The sequence below is a fragment of the Oratosquilla oratoria genome, chromosome 4, assembly GCF_046742065.1.
Source record: "Oratosquilla oratoria isolate Oo_2021 chromosome 4, ASM4674206v1, whole genome shotgun sequence".
In the NCBI taxonomy this organism is placed as follows: Eukaryota; Metazoa; Arthropoda; class Malacostraca; order Stomatopoda; family Squillidae; genus Oratosquilla; species Oratosquilla oratoria.
This window is the reverse complement of record NC_134780.1, coordinates 70,675,663-70,698,314: the sequence shown is the minus strand read 5'-3', so window position 1 is coordinate 70,698,314 and position 22,652 is coordinate 70,675,663. Positions and strand designations below refer to the sequence as shown.

At 39.0% G+C, this 22,652-nt stretch overlaps 2 protein-coding genes across 2 annotated transcripts; both read right to left on the bottom strand.

Moving 5' to 3' along the window:
- Positions 1-10,109: 10,109 nt before the first annotated feature.
- Positions 10,110-10,436, bottom strand: LOC143024547 (ATP-dependent DNA helicase Pif1-like). The gene has a single exon (XM_076183358.1). The coding sequence runs from the start codon at positions 10,434-10,436 to the stop codon at positions 10,110-10,112; it is 327 nt and encodes a 108-aa protein (XP_076039473.1).
- A 13-nt stretch (positions 10,437-10,449) lies between these two features.
- Positions 10,450-11,136, bottom strand: LOC143024546 (uncharacterized). The gene has a single exon (XM_076183357.1). The coding sequence runs from the start codon at positions 11,134-11,136 to the stop codon at positions 10,450-10,452; it is 687 nt and encodes a 228-aa protein (XP_076039472.1).
- Positions 11,137-22,652: the final 11,516 nt, after the last annotated feature.

Here is a 22,652-nt window from a genome sequence, read left to right as displayed (position 1 = left end):
GGTTGAATTTGGTATTTGGTAGCCTTGGATGGCTTGTTTTGTGATCTGAGTGTATATATTATGTTTTTTGTATGGAGGTATGATCAACTGCTAGGATTTTTTGGGGTTGCATTCGGTGGGTTAAGCTCGTATGACGATAGTGAGATCGAGGAGTCTTGCATTCTTAAGTGTCACTCTATGAGAGGGATTTTGGTTTCTGAATGTAGACAAAGTTTACGAAGTAAGTACCAACCAACAGGAGACCTTTTGTTCCATAATTAGGTCAGATACTAGGAATAAATATTCAAACAAAGAAATTAATAAACACGAAGAAATGGATAAAAGTTGACATTGTATTGATGCTTTAGTGTGCCCAGTTATAATTCTTAGTGCCCTGTTCTGTGTTGTTTGTAAAAATTAATTCTTACGTTGAATTACTGTGGATACATGTACAAACGTGGTTCTCATGAGTTGTTTTATGCACTGATACATTCTTGCTGACGTCCGAATCATACGTCTGTTACTGTATGATCACTTTCTTATTTGATTTCATGGTAAGGTTTTTAATGTGTAATATAAAGGTCTGTGTTTATCAGTCCAAATACTTTATGATTTCGCTCATGTGGGAGAGGTTAACCATGTAATTTGAAGAGGTTGGATGTTTCTTATATTCACTGTAGTCAGGGATGAGCAGCGTTATTGAGGGCTTCTGACGGGATACAGATAGTTTGTTTTATGACAGTCATAAGTCTTGCTTACTGATGTAGATTTGTGTATTTTTGTATGTTATCTTATATCTGTGGTGCCGGGATGCGGTTGTTGGGTCATCTTCATATGTGAAAGCTTTGATGTGTGCTCCGAATTTGTGATGGAGGTGCCAAGTATGAAAGAGTTAAATAACGATAGGGATAGTATTTTTCAATGGGAGACGCCGTTGTACAGTCTTTTGGGCCCCGATAATTCGTTGTTCTAAGATACCCTGCATTTCCTGCCAACTAAGATGTATGTCAACCCTTTCTTGCCATTGTTGTGCATTTCAATTTCCATGATCTTTCCAAACAGGGTGTGTCTGAGATTGTCTCGGATCTTTATTTATATCTTCTCCCACCTGCTCTCTCGGGTGGTACATTTTTGTTAACGCCTTCTAATAATTTCTGGATGAGGGCTACGAAAGTTGGCTTTTTTTTAATCCATGTTATTTTGGCAAGATAGGCACGTGTGTTCTGATTCTTCCTAGATCAACCTTATCATCACTTTAGATATGGTATAGATGAGATTGGTCTCCTTCATTAGTGTACTTTGAGATTAACTTAAATTGATGGGAAAATTTCCTACGTCTTTTCATAATATATTCGAATCTATTTGCTTTTATATCCGTTTTTTTTTTAAACTCATCTTGTGAATTCAGGTTTTGGTTTTAGTCTAAAAAAAAAAAAAAAACTAAAAGGAAAGAAAAAATTATTGGTCTATCGCCTCACTCTTTCCCCGCTACAATTAGATACCCCATGCCAAAGAAGTCTCTCTTGTCAGGTGGAAGAGAAACAAAAAATATCTTGATACCTTTTTTTCTTAAATAAGGTTATCCAATGTAATTAATGGGAGCAGAGCATCTGGTTCCCAACCTATGCCTATTGGCTCATTGTAGGCCTAATGTGACGTTGATTCCCCAATCCCCCGTGAGGCCCACCGCGTGAGCAGGAAACTGAAACGAGGAAGCTTTTCTTTGGAGTCTGAAATCGATATAGCCCTGTCGGACTAAATTATAGCCTCCCTGGTCGGAGTCTGTATAAGCGCATGTGCATTGGGCACGAACAAGTACAGTCTGTCACGAATGCTCAGGTTCGTAGCAGAATCGTAATTGGTTACTACAAGTAAGTAACCATTTGTCACTTGTCGATTTATTCCTGTAACAATGTAATAGAAATTGGTTGGAAAAGACATTCTTGATCACAAATATTTAGGTTCTTTGTAATTAGATACTATAAGCAGGTAAGCATTTTTCACTTGATATCCTATTCCTCTAATAATATACTAGAAGTTTGATATTTGGCATGAGGGCAGCTGAGAAAAATGATTATGCCGTTTCAAATTACTTTTTTTTTTCTCTGTAGTTTTTCTTGGCCAAAGAAAGTAGTAATTAGAAATAGTAGGGAGCCGGAGTCTGACTATTCGTCTTTTTTGGTCATAATCAGGTAAATCCATTGGGGGCAGGTAAAAGTAATTACGGGTAACGCTGGCTAATTACAGGTAATAATCTCGCGACCTCGCACAGATTCCCCCCAAGATGTTTATCTCGACATTATGTGAGATGTAGTGATATGGGATGGGATCAGGCTATGAAAAGGATCTGGAGGATAATAAAGGGATTAGAAACGATGAAAGAAGGGAATGTAAGAGGATTAGGGGTGGAAATGGAAATTAGATTTATAAAGGAGTGGTCGTGACGTCATGGCATGGTGACGACCAGCTGAGCTCTTGTGCGTTGGCTGTTGTAGATGACATTAAGAAGGGATAAAAAACGGGTTGAATTATTAAATAAAACTTTCATGAGCATCTTGCTGTGTTTACAGGTTCTCTTGTTTGGGAATCTAAAATAAAATTGCTCTTAATATTCGAAACAAAACATTCTGAACTATTGAAAATCCCTTATACCAGAAACGCTTTCTGTTACATTTTCCAGAGAAGTTTTCATTCCGGATTATAGTCTAAGAATAGAATGTGTAAACAATGCATTCACTTATCCCCAAGAGTGTATAGGACAGTTGAAGAAATTACGTCCAGGTACTGTGAAGAAGAATAAGAAAATAGAGGACATTACAAGTGCAGGGACAGCACAGGTGACAAGGAATGTCTCACATGTCGTTGTCAGCTGTTTCACTTATGTCAGTGTTATCTGGTGAGGTGGGGGTACTCAAGAGAAAAAAAAAAAAAATCCAGAAGTTGGTTCGAGTATACATGGAATGAAAGGATCATACGAGTACAAACGCTTATTATTTAGTTATTTTTCTTTTGATCTTTAATTGATTTATTCGTTTTTTATTTGAAGAAGTAGTAGGGTGGGAAGCAAGGGCTGACTACTCAAAGGGGCGTGGAGGCAAAGAGTTACTACCAAAGAGTAGTAATTAACCAGTCTGCACGATGCCCCCCCCCCCTCCCAAGTATCGTTCTGGTGCAATTGTGCAAAAAAAAAAAAATAATAATAATACTGAAGCACTTACGTGTTTCCATTATAGACATTTAGCATTTGCTTCTGTTTTGTGACATTTTATACATGATTCTCAATTCTACAAAGTAAATGCCGTGTACGAAAAAATAAAAAGAAGCATCAGGCAGAACGTCATATTTATACAGTGCAATTAGTATTGGGGAACGTGATTGTCACATGATTTGCAACGAGGCTGAGGCATTAATATCAGAAAGCTAATTCAACTAAGATAGTGTCACACACCTAAAATTCCCACACTCCCATTATATATGGTCGGTTTCTATTTGATTTAATACGATAAAAACAACAACAAAAATATACAAGTTTGCTTAGATCCCGTGAGTGTGATGTAAGTATAGTCTGCACATAGTTGTGCATGTATTGTGTGTGTACTATGTATGTTGTTTGTGTAATACGTGTGTATGTATGTTTGTGTGTGTGTGTGTGTGTGTGTGTGTGTGTGTGTGTGTGTGTGTGTGTGTGTGTGTGTGTGTGTGTGTGTGTGTCTGTGTGTGTGTGTGTGTGTGTGTGTGTGTGTGTGTGTGTGTGTGTGTGTGTGTGTGTGTGTGTGTGTGTGTGTGTGTGTGTGTGAGAGAGAGAGAGAGAGAGAGAGAGAGAGGAGGGAGAGAGAGAGAGAGAGAGAAAGAGAGAGAGAGAGAGAGATTCACCATGGTCTTGGATCACATGTTGGGCTCGTGATCGACACCTATTAACCTCTCGGAAGAAAGCTCAGAACTCATATATGATCGATCTATGGGTAATGATGTGACCTAACACGCACACACACAGACACACACCCAACTTCCCGCCCACGAGAGTTGGAGTAGCGACTCGCAGCACCGCGATACTGAAATTATTTCAGCCCTGAACGGGATTCGAACCCGGACCGTCGTGATGGCGGCCGGGAACTCTACCACATCACCACGTGTGTGTGTGTGTGTGTGTGTGTGTGTGTGTGTGTGTGTGTGTGTGTGTGTGTGTGTGTGTGTGTGTGTGTGTGTGTGTGTGTGTGTGTGTGTGTGTGTGTGTGTGTGTGTGTGTGTGTGTGTGTGTGTGAGAGAGAGAGAGAGAGAGGGAGAAAGAGAGAGAGAGAGAGAGAGAGAGAGAGAGAGAGAGAGAGAGAGAGAGAGAGAGAGAGAGAGAGAGAGAGAGAGAGAGAGAGAGAGAGAGAGAGAGAGAGAGAGAGAGAGAGAGAGAGAGAGAGAGAGAGAATCATCATGGTCTTGGATCACGTGTTGGACTTGTGGTCGACAACTATTTCCTTCCCGAAAGAGAGCTCAGAGCTCATATATGTGTGTGTTTGTGTTTGTTTGTGTGTGTGTGTATGTGTATTTGTGTGTTAGTATGTGTGTGTGTTTGGGTTTGTGTGTGTGTGTGTTTGGGTTTGTGTGTGTGTGTGTGTGTGTGTGTGTGTGTGTGTGTGTGTGTGTGTGTGTGTGTGTGTGTGTGTGTGTGTGTGTGTGTGTGTGTGTGTGTGTTGACCTCGTATTTACCTAGTTGTATTTTGCGGGAATGGAAACTACGCTCATGGTGTCCCGCCTTTGTATCTCGCAGTGTCTAGTTTGCTTTTAAATTCATAAATGGTTATTGCGAACGCTATTTTTTTGTCCAGTTTGTTCCAAGTGTCCACCACTCTATGTGGAAAACTTATTTTCTTCAGATCTCTTCTATAGCTATGTTTTTTATTTTCCTTCCATGTCCTCTTGTGTTTCTCTTGTCCCAGTTTAACAGGTCCTCTCGAGTATTTCTGTGCCGTTCATGATTTTGTAGATGGTCAGAAGGTCGCCTCTCTCTCTTCTTTGCCTCAGAGTCGGTAACTCCAGTTTAGCCAGTCTCTCCTCATATGGCAAGTTTGTAAGTGAAGGGGCCATTTTTGTGGCTGCTCTCTGGAATCTTTCTATTTTCTTTATATTGTTTTTGGTACTGGGTGACCACAATGTCACCGCATATTCTAGTCTAGGCCTTATCAGTATGACCCATATTTTTTTAATCATTTCTTCATCCAAATATGCAAATGAGACTTTTATTGATCTTAGTAATTTATAGGATTCTCCAACAATTTTGTTTATCTGTTTATCATAGGACAAGTCGTTTGAGATAATTACTCCCAAATGTTTTTCAGATCCCACTTTCTTTACCTCCTTAGTTCCAACTTTATATTGTCCTGATATTCTATTTTTACTTTTTCCAAACTCCATTATGCTACACTTCTTAATGTTGAAGTCCACTTCCCATTTCTGACTCCAGTTCCATACCTTATTCAGGTCTTCCTGTAGTGATTCGCAATCGATTTCAGTTTTTACTTTCCTTAACAATTTAGCGTAGTCTGCAAAGAAGCTCATGTAACATTGCACATCATCATTCATGTCATTCACATAGATAGCAAACATTATTAGAGCCAATACAAATCCTTGCGGAACTCCACTGATCGCCTCTTTCCAACCTGAATATTTTTCTCTGAGTGCTACTCTTTTCTTTCTACCAATCAGGAAGTCCTCCATCCATTTTAGTAGGTTCCCTTGTATCCCTCCTATATGTTCCAGTTTTCTATTTAATTTTTTTTTTTTGTGTGGTACCTTGTCGAAAGCTATATGTAAGTCCAGGAAGGCATAATCAGCCCATTTATTCCTTTCTTGCACTATGTCTATTAATATTGAGTAAAAATATATTAAGTTTGTGGTACATTATGTCCTTATCTGAACTCAAATGGTCTTAGGTTTATTATACTATTTTCTTCCAGGCGTTTAACCCATCTATTGTTGATGATTTTCTCACAAATTTTGGCTTTAGTGCTTGATAGTGAGACCGGTCTATAGTTAGTTGGTTCTTCCTTGTTTCCTCCTTTATATATTGGTATAATGTTAGCATTTTCCCAGTCTTTGGTATTTTTCCTTCTTTAAGTGAGCAACTTATTATGTTATGTATTTTGTCCATTAGTTCTTCTTTGCATTCTTTTAGAATCCAATTTGCAATTCCGTCCAGGTCATGTGATTTCCTGACTTCAAGGTTTGATAGATGTTCCATTATTTCTTTTTGTATTATTATTATCTCGCTCATGGGGGGAGATTGCACTTCGTTTCCTTCGTCCCAATATTGTGCTTTCTCTCTAGTGAAAACAGACTTAAAGTGACTGTTCATGACCTCGGCCATTTCTAAATCTTCTGTGTATTCTATATTTCTTTGATGTAGTTTCATCATTTCCTGTTTATTTTTAAGTTTTCCGTTCACGTATCGATAGAATAGCTTGAGTTGCTCTTTGCATTTATCTATAATGTCTTTTTCATAGCTCCTTTTTTTCCTCTCTTCGCACTTTTACATACTCATTTCTATAGTTTATACATACTTGCCATTTTCTAGGTTTTCTATATTTTTTCCATCTTTTCTAAGCTCTGTCCTTTCTATCTTTTCCCTCACTGCATCTTCTGTTGAACCAGCATTTAATGTACACTCTAGCTTCTGTCTTGGTACGTGTCTATTCACCTCTTCATTGTAATTTTCCATCAAGATATCCCATTTCTCTTTCACTTTTGTCTCTTCCATGTAAAAAATTTCCCAATTTGGTTTCTGAAGGAATTTCCTTAGTTTTCCAAAGTCCGTTTTGCTGTATATAAATTTTCCTTTCCTATACTTTTCATTTCTCTCCATGTATATTTTTTCCTTTAGTTCAGTCTCAATAAGTATATGGTCACTCTTTCCAATTGGTGTCTTCCATTGGATTTTGTCCACAATTTCAGGTTCTGTTGTAAATATTAAATCTAGTCTCGACGGCTCCTCATTATTTCTGTATCTGATGTTTTCACTGACACACTGTGTCATTGTATATTCCATGGTCATATCCAGTAGTACATTACCCCACAAGTCTTTCCCGCCTTTCACTGCCATGTCCTCCCAACAAATTTCTCTGCAGTTAAAGTCCCCTATAATTACCAGGTTACCTCCGCCCATTAGTATCTCATTTAATGAATGCCTTGTATCTTCTAGCATTTTCATATGCTAGTTTTCTTTCCAAGCGTTTGTTTTTTGGGGCACATAAGTCACCACAGACTTTCTACTTTTCATGTCCTTGTCTTCGAGTTTTATCAGGATCAGTTCTACATTACCTTTGCCCTCCGCAATTTTTGTCACATTCAAGTTTTCCTTGGCCAAGAAAATGATTCCTCCTCCCTGTTTCTTGTCTCTTTTTTTAATCCAGTAATTGTATAGTCCATATCCAACATTGATGAGTGGTATTGCACCCCTTAGTTTAGTCTCCACAATTCCCATTATATCTGGTTTTTCTTATAACAGGTAATCGTTAAGTTCATTCAGTCCTGAAATTAATACATCGATGTTAGTATAGGCCACTTTTATTTCTTTTCTTTTCTCCACCTTTTTTCTGTCTTTGGTTCGCCCATTCTGATGTACCATTTTTCAGTCTCATGTCGATTACTTTCCAATAGAATTTCTTGCTTTCGGTCTCCGTTCTATTCCCGTTTTTTTCTTGGCTTCATCTCTTAGAGCCTTCTCTTTTTCTAATTACTCATTACTCATTTCTCTTTTTATCCATATATTATTGTAATGTTCACTCCTTGCCAACTTATCTACTTTTTTTTAAATATGTCTTCTACTACCATTTGTGATCTTAGTTTTATCTTTAGGGGTCGACTTTTTCCTTAGAATACTGACCAATTCTATACACATCGTCGGCGTCCTTCTCTACATCCTGGGCTTCATCCTGAATTTCTTTTAGGATTGCTATTGCTGTTTCTTTTCCTTCTTTTTCTCTCATGTACCTCGCTAGACCATGTTTTCTTTTAGTCCATATACCACAATACATTTTTTCCTATCCACTGCATCTCTGACTCAATTTGCCTTTTCATTAATTACTTGGATAATTGTGTCTTTTGCATTCTCCTGCATTTGTTGTTGGACTATTTATTTGAACTCAATTTATTTATTTTCTATATTTTCCTTCCATTTCTTAATCTTTTGGATACTTTCCTCACCTATGTTCTCTTCATTTTTTTTTTCCAGTTATTTCTTGTATTTGTTATTTACTTCTTTTTTAAGTTGTCGCTATTGGTAGTATAATTAATTTTCTTCTTTTCATTTTCACTCTTCACCTCTCTTATATAATTTTTCAATTCCTTAATCTCATTTCTTAGTTCCGAGTTAGTTTTCCTTAGGTCGAAAATTTCAATGTTAGCTTGCGCTAAGCAATCCATTAGTACAACAATTTCCTTCCTTAAGTCCATAATTTCATTCTCCTACCATTTTTTTTTCTTTTTTTTTTTTTTTTTGCTGATTTTCCTCTCTGTATCTAGGATTCGACTTAAACTCCTTCTTTCGTACTTACCAAATCCTGAGAAAGAATCATCGTGGTATAATCGCGTGCCGCGGGTGTTTTTTTTTGTATGTGTGTGTGTGTGTGTGTGTGTGTGTGTGTGTGTGTGTGTGTGTGTGTGTGTGTGTGTGTGTGTGTGTGTGTGTGTGTGTGTGTGTGTGTGTGTGTGTGTGTGTGTGTGTATGTGTGTGTGTGTGTGTGTGTGTGTGTATGTTTGTGTGTGTGTGTGTGTGTGTGTGTGTGTGTGTGTGTGTGTGTGTTTATGTGTGTGTGTGTGTGTGTGTATGTTTGTGTGTGTGTGTGTGTGTGTGTGTATGTGTGTGTGTTTGTAGTGTGTATGTAATCAACCCGTTTTTCTTTCACGTTTCCCATGTTTAGGATAAGATATAGTTCAAGGACAGTAATCTGCGATACAACGGCTCCTCCGTTTTTTTCCTTGTAGACTGGCAACACAATAGCTGATTTCCAGTTCAGCAGGGCCTTCCTTCTTCCAGTGAAGATATTTTCATTTGCATTTAATCTCTGCATCACTTTTTATGTCCAATTCGATATTCTATCTAACCACAAGCCTTTTCTCAACTCCAAGTTGTAATGAAATTGATTCACTTTACGTACTTTCATTTATATACTGTTTTAGATATCTTCCTTAAATTTACCATACTATCCCTCAAAGTCCTCTTCCCTGGTGAATACTGACTAGAAACTATTCGTTGCTTTAACTTTTATTTTTGTTTTTACAAGTAATACTCTTACAACTTTTAACTTTGATATTCCTTTTCTATGGTTCAGGAATATATATAGACAATAACTTTTTTTCTTTTTTTTTCTTTTTTTTGACAAGGCACCAGCTACGCCGTGGGTGCCTTGGCCTGCGGCGCTAGATCCCTGCCTTTCGCTCGCGACCAATCAATCGTCTCCGTTACTGTGACGTCAGTGTTCTCGTCCAATCAGTCGTCTCCGTTGCCGTGACGTCACCACTCTCGGCCAATGAGTTGTCTCCTCAGCCGATCAGATTCCTTACATAATGGAACATTTTTGCTGGATTTCGGAAGGTGTCGGAAGGTGGTCATAAAAACTCAAGGAAATTTTAAAAACTGGAAAACTTTATTTTTCATATACATAGATAGAGGCACCGGCTACGCCGTGGGTGCCTTGGCCTGCGGCGCTTGCTCGCTTCGCTCTCAGTCGCTCGCTTCGCTCGCTCCAGGACCTCCGGTCTCTTTTATTTTCATTTTTTTCGATGGTACACTCTCGATGTACTCATCGGCATCCCGTTTTGAAATATTCCTTATGATCTCGAGGAGTTGAGATATTTCTTGTTTCAGTTCTTCTTTTTCTTGGAAAGTCTTTTCCCAAACCTTAAGGGGACAGATGTGTCTGATTCTGATTTGTCGACGGCATAGTCTTAATCAGGCAGGATCACTGCCGTCGCGGCTTCTTCACTAATATTATAAGCTGAAGCAGGAATCTCAACGGTTCCCAATTCAGGTTCCTCTTCTGGAATTACCTGTTCGCTGTCGTTACCTTTCACTAAAGACTCTCCCTCCCTAATGGATGGCATGTCCGAAAAAATTCTTTATATACCACGTTTGCCGGATTTTTTCACCACACATCACCATTAACCTTATGGTAACCTCGGAAGATAATTAATGAGTCCCAGTTTGTAACCCTTGAACATGCCACATAGAGCTGTCCATGGGCAAAACAATCGGACAAATCCAACAATAACCCACATTTGTCAAAAGTTTGCCCTTGCGACTTATTAATTGTCATAGCAAAACTTAATTTGACGGGGAATTGTCTTCGGGAGAAGTTGACGGGTGTATCGTTGGATGTTAGGGAAATCCTTGGAATAATGACCTGAACACCGTTAAACACCTCTCCTAAAATCTTCCCGACAATTATGTTCTTTGCCAGATTCGTAACCATGATACGGGTACCGTTAAAGTTTAGGTGGACATAGGTTTCGCATTATCATGATAACGCATCCTACCTTTAGTTTCAACTCATGTAACGGAACAGAAGGAGAATTCATTTTGTTATATACCGAAGTTTGAATTTCAATTTCATCGTTTCCGATCGGTTTATCCTCACTCCTGTATATATGTTCATCACCTTTGATTCTTTCATAGATCACCTCATTTATGTAATCCACGTCTTTGTTTCTAGGACATATTATGGCTCTTTTTTGGAAATATAGATAGCTGTTGGCGTTAGCTTCGAGCTCTTCGTAGACCTTTTCGATTACATCATCCCTTGTTCTGACCAAAATACCAAATTTCTTTGGAAACCTGAATCTACCTGTTTCACCCATGCCAATCCGTAAAAAAATTTCTGCGAATGTCCTGTTTTCTTTATCCTCAGCCTTCAATCTAACATTTTGTACTAATTTGAACTTCCGTAAATCCTTCCAGAAAAACGCGTTCTTGATATTACGCTTCAACTTTTCATTATTACCTCCGCCTCTGATGACGGGCAAAATCTGTCGAAAATCACCCGCACACACGAACGGAATGCCACACATAAAACAATGTTTGTTACCCGTTATGTCTTTAGCAGTGCAATCCAATGCAGTTATTGTATTTTTGTTAGTCATCACCACTTCGTCCCAAACTATAAGTGAAGTCATCTTAATCAGTCTTGCAAGCTCCTAATTTAGCTTAACCCATTCAACTCCGATGACAAGATGTCTTGTCATTTGGTCAAATAAAACAAAAAATCATCATAAAACAACAAAATGTTTGATGATCAAACAGCACCAGAAAAATATGACGTCATCAGTCCTCCTCGAGGAGGACTGACGACGTCATATTTTTCTGGTGCTGTTTGATCATCAAACATTTTGTTGTTTTATTATGATTTTTTGTTTTATTTGACCAAAATGACAAGACATCTTGTCATCGGAGTTGAATGGGTTAATGCTACACGGTTTCACTTCATTGTGCTCCATTATTGGAATTTTGAACATATTATGGGCCGTTCGGCCTCCGTGTAAAACTGTAGCAGCAATACCCGAGGAAGCAACAGCTAATGCTATTTCACTACTTGCACGCACAGTAACCAATAACAGGTTCAACACAAACTATTTCCCCGTCCCGCCAGGGGCATTCAGGAAAAAAACACCAGAACGCCTGTTATTTACACACTCCATTAAGTAATACAATCATTTCTGAAACCTCTTCTTTCAATCTATCGGTATTATAAGCTTTTTCGCGTCTAATTGCACTTGAGGTTTTCTCTTTCCCCGTTGAAGGAGGCAATCCATAAGCGCTAATCTCACCACCACCACAGTTCCAAACCTGTTGTTGTATGTCATCGAGAGCATCCAAGTAGATTTCGTCATTGTATTCGTCTAAACCCGAACTTCTTAAGAAATTGCTTGCAAATAAGTCCCTCGTTTCTTTCCAGATATCCGATTGGTCTTCCAAATCAGAGAACACCAACATACTTGCATATGTAGCACGCAATTGCGATCGATCATTGGTGTGGTTTATAGTTTCAATTATAGTTTTCTTCCACGTTTCCTCGTCATTCAACAAACCCATCGCTTTTACGGCTTCCCGAAAGGTATCATAAAGGACCCCGTCTACTGTACGTAGATCTGTGTAACTCGTAGAACCTTTCTTGTGTGTCAGAAGCATTCTGAGGTAGAATAATTCAACCGTCTTAGTGTCGACGGCTCGCATACGCCCCAAAGATGAAGTTTTTGTCATCCTCTCATGCCACGTGTGCTTGTCTTTATCGTACACAAAGTGACTTGGATCTTCGGGTTAATACAGGGTTTTAGCAAACTCGTTCGTTTTGCAAAGCTTGAAAAATGCTGTTAATTGGGTATCTTGATTTACTTGTTCGCTGATCTTGTGCTCCAAATCAGTTTCCCTGTAATAAATTTCATTCTCATTTTCCAAGTGCAAATCGAGCGAAGTAATCGGTGGGAAGCTCCTATGGATTAGGAACTTACAAAGGATTACAAAGGCGGAGCATGCCGACAGGAGACCTTTTGGTCCATATCTAAGTCGGATGCGAAAAAAATCATAATAATAACAAAATAGTAAATAAAAACTATAATAATGTAAATAACAAATAAAATACATAAATAAATGCATAGGTATAGTTAAATAATAAACAAACAGGTAAATAGTAAATAATAATAAATTGACCTAAAACTAATAATAAATGAGAATCAGACAGACAAATGATAACAAAACAAAAACAAATAATATAAAATAAATTATAATCATTACAGCATGTTGCTTAGGTATTTATCTAAATGATTCTTAAAGCTTCGAACTGAACTACATTGCACTACCTGTGCAGGAAGTTTATTCCATTCATTAACTACACGGTTGGCAAAGTTGTTTCTACCTACTTCCAAATTGAATCTATTTCCGGACAGTTTGAGACCATTGTTTCTTGTCTGATTCTCATTCAGTGTGAAAATGTTGTCACTTTTGATGTTGTCAATTCCCTTTAGAATCTTGAAGACCTGTATCAAGTCACCTCTGAGTCTACGCTTTTTTAGGGAAAACAGAGTCAAGTGTTTTAGTCGATTTTCGTATGATTTATTTTTGATATTTGGAATCAGTTTTGTGGCTCGCCGTTATACTTTTTCCAGTCTGTCAATGTCTTTAATGAGATTCGGTGACCATACGGAAACAGCATATTCCAAATGTGGACGAACTAACGATTTATATAGCTTGTTAATGAGCGGTGGACTTTTGAAATCAAAAGGTCGAGCAATCAGTCCTAGAATCTTATTTGCTTTCTCAGAGGCTGAAATACACTGCTTGGATGATTTGAGGTCGTTACTGATAATTACGCCGAGATCTTTTTCACTATCCACTTTTGTTAACGAATTTCCAAATAACTTGAAATCGTACTTACTGTTATTTTTACCTATGTGCATTACCTTGCATTTATTTGTGTTAAATTTCATTAGCCACTTTTCAGATCATTGCTGTAATTTATCTAAATCTTCTTGAATATCTAATTGGTTTGAGTGATCATTTGCCACTCCGCACAGTTTTGTATCATCAGCAAATTTGGAAACAGTAGATTTTAGTCCATGGTCTATATCATTTATATATACTATGAATAGAAGTGGCCCAAGAACGGAACCCTGAGGAACTCCACTTGTAACATTTTTCATCTAGAAGTTTTTCCATTTAAAACAACTCTCTGTTTTCGACCATTCAACCAATTACTAGTCCAACCTAATAGGCTACCACTTATTCCGTGTAAAGCTAATTTAGTATGTAGTCTTTCGTGTGGGACGGTATCAAAAGCTTTTGCAATATCTAGACATATTAACTCTATATTGTTTCTTTTGTCATAATTCGAGATAACTGTGTTGTAGAATTCGAGTAAGTTAGTCACGCAAGAACGTTTCCGTCTGAAACCATGCTGGCTATCATTTATCAAACGGTTACTTTCTAAATGATGTTCGATAGCATCTCTGATGATAGTTTCCATTATTTTTCCTACGATTGAAGTCAAACTTATAGGCCTATAGTTATTTGGCTTCTTGTTGTCACCTTTTTTGAATATGGGGGTAACGTTAGCTAGCTTCCATTCTCTTGGGACATCTCCGAATATGATGGATTTCTTGAAAATAATTTCTAATGGAACAACAATCTCATTTTTCATTTCCTTTAAGATTCTTGGATGCCAACCGTCAGGCCCTGGTGTTTTATTAACTTTGAGTTTATCTATACACCTTTTAATTTTTTCTTTTGTTATATTTACCGTAGTGAGTAAGTCTACCCCAGACTTTTCACAGGTTTCAGTTTGGAATTCACTTTGAGGTGTTTCGTTTACGAATACCGAGTTAAAATAATTGTTTAAGATATTACACATTCCTTCATTTAAATATTCAAGTTGACCGTCAGCAGATAATAGTGGACCAATGTAACTATAGAATTCTTTGGGATTCTCTTTGGATTTATCAGCCATGTTCATTTCGTATTGCCGTTTTCTTTTTCTTGTTATCTTTTTTAAATCTCTCTGTATTGATACATAACTTTCATAGTCATTAGATGCACCCGAGTACTTATATTTCTTATAAGCCTGTCTCTTCTTAGCAATACTTTTTTCAGTTTCTTTGTCGAGCCACTTTGGGCGAGCCTGATTTGGGGGACGTCTGTCCTTAAAAGGAATGTAAGTTTGAATCATCTTAGTGAGCGTATTTTGAAATATTTCCCACATCTGATCTACAGGTCTTTCGTTTAATTTTGCCTCCCAATCTGTAAGCTGAAGCTCCTGACGTAGTCCTATGAACTGAACTTTACTGAAATCGGGTATTTTAGAAACATAAGTATCTATTCTAAAAAAAATTAGGAGTTTGAATCTAACTAAGTTGTGATCGCTATTTGCAACAGATTCACCGACTTCTACATCAGTTACCATGCTTTCGCGGCTAGTGATCAATAGATCGAGTAAGTTTCCATATCTTGTGGGCTCTTTTACATGCTGAATTAAGTAATTGTCACCAAGAAAATCAATCAAGCGACTACCTATATGGCCATGTTCAAGGGTCATCCAATCAATGTCGTTTGCGTTTATGTACCTTGCCTCGAGGTAGTTACGCACTTCGTTTACCGGCTCGCCTTCCTTATGTTTGGTGTATAGAATCTTATCACACCCCTTGTTTATGTACTTTGTGGCGTACGCTATGCACTTGATGGAGTTCGAACACTCCACGTTGATGTGAGCGTTGTATTTTAGGCATAAATAAGGATTATAGGGTACGACCCAGGAATTATCCACAGTAATGGTCTTTCCTTTGATCTTACGTTCGAACGTAAAGCCTCCCTCTCCTGGAGCACGACGCCTGTATTAGGGATAACCGTTATTTCCAAATAATATATCATTCCGACATGGTTTTGGAAAGTTTTTACCACAAACACCATTCTTCTTTAACCTTTCCTCACAACAAACGTTAGTTTCATCAAAGCCGATACAAGGCCCATGAATCATGCAAGTTGTTACGATCTCGTACAATCTGGGTTCCTTTTCTTTATCGGGAATTTCGGCACATGATTTCATCGACAAATTCCGCTGTTACCCTATATTCCATCCATAAAAGAAGGTGAACGTGAGGCAGACCTCGTTTTTGCCATTCAATGCTGTATAGAAATGCTTTAACTCTGCCAAAAATGTGATTTTTAGTAAAATCATCTATTAAAGCCTCTATTTTTAACTTAAACACCCGACTAACCAAATCGGGTCTATCGCAGCAGCCGGTATTTGGATTTCTTTTCATTTCTACGACAGCTGCCCGCAGCTCTCCCCATTTTGGGTTCATCGTAAACGTAATAAAGAAATCGGGACTCCCTTAGTGTGTTACAAACGCCAATGCATCCTGCTGGCGCTGTTTCATGTAACGCGGACCGCCCACAAAAGTTGGGATTATAATTCTTTGGCCCCTTTCCTTGGCCGACGCAACGTCCGCCTTTAATATGTCACACCTTTCTCTGCTATAAAGCATAGTCTGTGTGATTCTACTTTAACGTAATTATCTACGACAAATTGCTGAAAAAGCATGCGTCCTTTAGTCAAATAATTGAAGACATCCTTTCTTTCCATGTAAAGGTTTGAGTAATACATACATGGTGATAATCTTTTACCATCCTTTGGTACATCAATCTTAGCTGAACTCAGTGCGTTTACCTTCTTTTGCCTTTTCAAATTGTGCGTATAACCCTTATCTCCGTGAGGTATTAGTAGTGGATATTGGAATATATCGTAAAAGTATTTTGTGTGACTTAGAATGAATGTATCATATTTCGTATCTACTTTGGGAGAACGTATGGTAACCCGTAGGTTTGCAGGGACAGACGGGTCCAAATCCACTATAGCCCCTACTTGAGCTTTCGCTGTAGGCAAGTTGTAAACACCTTTGTGTTCCTTAGTATTCCCCCCTCAGCTGATTTTAATGTTATTGCAACCTCAGGTATAACTTCCTGTTGTTTCATATAAGTCTCCATTAGTTCCTTAGCACTCTCAAATTCCACTAAGAGAGCTCCAATTGTCTTATTATTTGCCAAAAGGAATCTTTGTAAAACTTCTACGATATTTTTGTTATCCTCTATTTCCCTTAACTCTCTTTCACGTCTAGCTTGCGTTTTCTTTGACCATTCTACGGTTTTATTTTTATAGTTTATATTCTTTGTAACTTGTTGGGTGCGCAATTTTATTTGTTGTTCCTGATCATAATAGAAATACAAATCCAGGAACTCCTCTCGTTTTTGCCAGTAATCACTTTGGCCAACACGAAAACTTGTCTTCGGTTGCCCACAATCCTTTATTTCTATGTTACCGATACCGTTTTCTGATTTTTTAAAGTTTTCTATTTTCACCCCTTTTGTCATATAACGCGGCTTTATATAACCCAATCTTTGATAGATATTACCCCTAATTTTATAAACAAACGATTTTTCAGAGGGATCTTATAATATGGTGGGTGTCACAAAGGAAGTAAAGCAAAAAAGGCGGTTAAACGCAATGATATTTGAAAGAAACTTTTCCGAAAGGGGAGTCTGGCTACTATAAAGTTCTAACAATTCTCCGGTCAAAGGAGCTAAGTTCTCGAAAATGGCTTGTCCAAAAGAACAACACAACATCCTGTTTTCCTTCCCCCAAAGCAACGCGTCGCACAGTTTACATCGAAAAGCACCGAATCTACCAACGCTATGACAAATAACTCTATCTTCACGTAACTTACCGGTCAAATCCTTGGTAGTTTGAGCAGTTTCACTAATTATATACTTTTCTTTCCTCTCCTCCCTTAATTCTTCTAACGTGGCTTGTTCATCATCGGTTAACTTTACTGTTAATCCCTGTTTTTTTAACTGCTTAATCCGTTTCCGAATTTGCACTTCCTTGGCCCTTTTCAACTTTTTTGCTTTATTTTGCTCCTTTCTTTTTGCTATTTCATCTTTTTTACGGGCTCTATCGGCTTCCCTTTCCCTTTTTCTGCGTTCCTTGCCTTCTTTTTTACGGGCTCTATCGGCTTCACTTTCCCCTTTCTTGCGTTCCTTGTCTTCTTTATTACGGGCTCTATCGGCTTCCCGTTCCTTTTCCATATGTTCCTTTTTTTCTCCTCTCTTCACATTTTCTCACTTCTGTAGCCCTTTTAAAAAACTGTTTTTCCTTGAGTTTGCGGTTTTTTATATAATCATTGTATTTCCGATCGATGTAATACTTTTGGTATTCCTCGTGACAGCTTTTGCCACCACTCTTAGTAGAATTCTTGTATCCTGCAAAATAATGTTTCATAAATATTTCCGATTCTTCCTCTTTAATTTCTCGACGAAATCTATTATGAGATCGTACTCTTCATCAGAGTACACGTAATTTTTGTTATTTCGTAACATATTGTTGAGCCCCAATATTTTCCTATGGAATCTCTTAATTGAGCTGTTACTATGTTTTTTTTTTTTTTTTTTTTTGAGTGAGGCGAAAAGTTGGGGAAACTCATTCTTGTGCTCCCAGGTCAATTCTTTACGAAGAGCATAGTTTTTCTGCACACTTTCTTTTGGTACTTCTTCGTCTTCGTAACCCAGGCCCAAAAGTGGTTAAACCTCCTCTTTCTCTGTACTCTACTCTTTGAACCACGTTCATCCATTCCAGCAACGCTTGATATGGTATATGGTAGCTATAAAAATATCCTAACACAATGGGACGTTTATGCCCATTTTAGTATAAATGTGTGAAATGTTTTCACGACCGCGCGACATGATGTCACACAGGAATATGTTAGACAACGAAAAATCATGCTAGACTGACAAAAACCATGCTTAATCTTTTATTCTTCATAATAAATTAGATTTTTGTTTATTCATTAAAATAACCCAATGTCATGAGTGAATCATGCCCATTTTAGTGTAATTATGTGAAATGTTTTCAGGACCGTGCGACGTGACGTCACGCGGGAATATGCTAGTGAACAACTAAAACTTATGTTATACTGGCAAAAGTAACGCTTAATATTTTTCCTCACAATAAATTAGGTTTCTATAACATTTTCCCATTAAAGAGGCCAAATTTCATGGATGAATTAGTGTAACTATGTGAAATGTTTTCATGACCGCGCGACATGACGTCACACGGGAATATGTTAGACAACTAAAAATTATGATAGACTGACAAAAATCATGCTTAATCTTTAACTTCTTCATAAATTAGGTTTTTATAATATTTTTTCATTAAAATAACCCAATGTCATGGGTGAATTATGCCCATTTTAGTATAATTATGTGAAATGTTTTCAGGACCGTGCGACGTGAAGTCACGCGGGAATATGCTAGAGAACAACTAAAACTTATGTTATACTGGCAAAAATAACGTTTTTTTCTGACTGTATGGGCTTCTCTAACCCTTAAAAAAAAAAAAAAAAATCCTTGAGTTTGCGGTTTTTTATATAATCATTGTATTTCTGATCGATGTAATACATTTGGTATTCCTCGAAACGGCTTTTACCACCACTCATAGTAAAATTCTTGTATCCTGCAAAATAATGTTTCATAAACTTTTCCGATTCTTCCTCTTTAATTTCTCCGTGGAAATATATTATGAGGTCGTACTCTTCATCAGAGTACATATAATTTTTGCTATTTCGTAACATATTACGAAGGAGTCTTCAAAATCTCCCGAAGGAGTCTCCAGTCTCCAAAAGGAGTCGTCAAAGTCTCCCGACGTCAATTTCTCCCGTCGTGTGTGTGTCTCTCTCTCTCTCTCTCTCTCTCTCTCTCTCTCTCTCTCTCTCTCTCTCTCTCTCTCTCTCTCTCTCTCTCTCTCTCTCTCTCTCTCTCTCTCTCTCTCTCTTTCTCGTTAGGTCAATCATAAAGGCAATACATTTTTTAATCGTTTATGTTATGTCACATAGGACCCGCGGAAATTCCACGGTTATTCAACTTTGAAGTATTACGAAGGAGTCTTCAAAATCTCCTGAAGGAGTCTTCAGTCTCCAAAAGGAGTCGTCAAAGTCTCCCGACGTTGTCGTCAAATTCTCTCTCTCTCTCTCTCTCTCTCTCTCTCTCTCTCTCTCTCTCTCTCTCTCTCTCTCTCTCTCTCTCTCTCTCTCTCTCTCTTTTCGTTAGGTCAATCATAAAGGCAATAATTTTTTTTTAATCGTTTATGTCATGTCACAATAAACATTTATAGAAGTTTGATTATCTTCATGTAACCTATGATTAAACTTGTATAGACGTTTGAATACTATTTATTTATTTGTGTTTTTATTTATTTATCTATCTACTTATTTTCGTGAAGTTATGTTAGGAGCTCAGAAAGCAACGCGACATGACGTCACACGTTAAGCTTTGAATAAATGGAAATTTCACGGAATTTACGAAGGAGTCTTCAAAATCTCCCGAAGGAGTCTTCAGTCTCCAAAAGGAGTCGTCAAAGTCTACTGACCTTGTCGTCAAATTCTCCCCTCGTCTCTCTCTCTCTTTCTCCTTCTCGTTATATCAATCATAAAGGCAATAAAAAAAATTGAATCGTTTGTCATGTCACATAGGACCCGCGGAAATTCCACGGTTATTCAACTTTGAAATATTACAAAGGAGTCTTCAAAATCTCTCGAAGGAGTCTTCAGTCTCCAAAAGAAGTCGTCAAAGTCTCCCGACGTTGTCGTCAAATTCTCCCGTCGTCTCTCTCTAGCAGGCCCATGGAAATTCCGCGGGATTTACGAAGGAGTCTTCAAAATTTCCCGAAGGAGTCTTCAGTCTCCAAAAGGGGTCGTCAGTCTCCCGACGTTGTCGTCAAATTCTCCCGTCGTCTCTCTCTCTCTTTCTCTTTCTCGTTAGGTTAATCATAAAGGCAATAAAAATTACTCATAAATATTGTTGAACCCCAATATTTTCCTATGGAATCTCTTAATTGTGGCTGTTACTGAGGTTTTTTGAGTGAGGCGTAAAATTGGGGAAACTTATTCTTGCGTTTCCTGCCCTTCTCTCGCGGCCAATCAATCGTCTCCGTTGCCGTGACGTCAGTGTTCTCGTCCAATCGATCGTCTCCATTGCCGTGACGTCACCACTCTCGACCAATCAGTTGTCTCCGTTGCCGTGACATCACCACTCTCTCAGCCAATCAGAATCCTTACACAATGGGACATTTTTGGCGGATTTCGGAAGGTGGTCATAAAAACGCCAGGAAATGTTCAAAACTGGAAAACTTTATTTTTTTTATATACAAGCCGCGGGCTTCGCCCTCCCCGACTTCGCCGGGGGCTTGCTGCGCAAACAGCGGCCTTCGGTCGCAGCGCTCCGCGCTCTAATCCCACGATAGGGATCCCGTGCTGGGGATCCCGTGTTGGGGTTCCGCCCCGAGGCCGAGGCCGAACCCAAGGGACATTTTTTCCTGGTCAGTCCAAGGGAACATGGCGACCACTGAGGACTTGCGACCACTAAGGACTTGCGACCACTGAGGATTTGCAACCACTGAGGATTTGCAACCACTGAGGACTTGCGACCACTAAGGACTTGCGACCTTTGAGGACTTGTTACCTTGGAGGACTTGTTACCTTGGAGGACTTGTTACCTTGGAGGACTTGTTACCTTGGAGGACTTGTTACCTTGGAGGACTTGTTACCTTGGAGGACTTGTTACCTTGGAGGACTTATTACCTTGGAGGACTTATTACCTTGGAGGACTTATTATATTGGAGGATTTATTACCTTGGATGATTGACAACCTCGTAGGACTTGCAACTTCAGAGGACTTGCACCCTCGTAGGACTTACGACCTCGGAGGACTTGCAGCCTCGAAGGGCTTACAACTTCGGAGGACTTGCATCCTCGGAGGACTTGCACCCTCGGAGGACTGGCACCCTCGGAGGACTTGCACCCTCGGAGGATTTGCACCCTGGGAGGACTTCCACTCTCGGAGGACTTGCACCCTCAGAGAACTTGCACCCTCAGAGAACTTACAGCTTCGAAAGGCTTACTGCCTCGGAGAACTTACGACCTCGGAGGACTTACAGACCCCCCTCTCCAAGACATGTAACATTTTTAAAATGTGTCACCTTTGAAATGGTTTAATTTAATTTATTATTAGTAACGATGATCGCCCATGGCTCAACGATGATCGTCCACTGCTCAACGATGATCGTCCATGGCTCAACGATGATCGTTCTTGACTCAACGATGATCGTCCATGGCTCAACGATGATCGTCCATTGCTCAACGATGATCGTTCACGGCTCAACGATCATCATCCACGGCTCAACGATGATCGTCCACGGCCCAACGATGATCGTCCACGGCTCAACGATGATCGTCCATGGCTCAACGATGATCGTTCTTGACTCAACGATGATCGTTCTTGACTCAACGATGATCGTCCATTGCTCAACGATGATCGTCCACGGTTCAACGATGATGGTCCATGGCCTAACGATGATCGTCCACGGCTCAACTATGATTGTCCACGGCTCAACGATGATCATTCTTGACTCAACAACGCCCATGGCTCAACGATGATTGTTCTTGACTCAACGATGATCATCCACGGCTCAACGATGATCGTCCATTGCTCAACGATGATCGTTCACGGCTCAACGATAATCATCCACGGCTCAATGATGATCATCCACGGCCCAACGATGATCGTCCACGGCTCAACGATGATCGCCCACGGCTCAACGATGATAGTCCATAGCTCAACGACGATCGTTCTTGACTCAACGATGATCGTCCACGGCTCAACGATGATCGTCCACGGCTCAACGATGATCGTCCATGGCTCAACGATGATCGTCCACGGCTCAACGATGATCGTCCACGGCTCAACTATGATCGTCCACGGCTCAACGATGATCATTCTTGACTCAACGATGATCGTCCACGGCTCAACAATGATCGTTCTTGACCTTGACTGAACCATGATCATCCACGGCTCAACGATGATCGTCCACGGCTCAACGATGATCGTCCACGGCTCAACGATGATTGTACACGGCTCAACGATGATCGTCCATGGCATGTAACATTTTTAAAATGTGTCACTTTTGAAATGGTTTAATTTTGTATATATATATATATATATATATATATATATATATATATATATATATATATATATATATATATATATATATATAGACATGGACATAGACATAGACATAGAAAATGTCTCAAGGCAC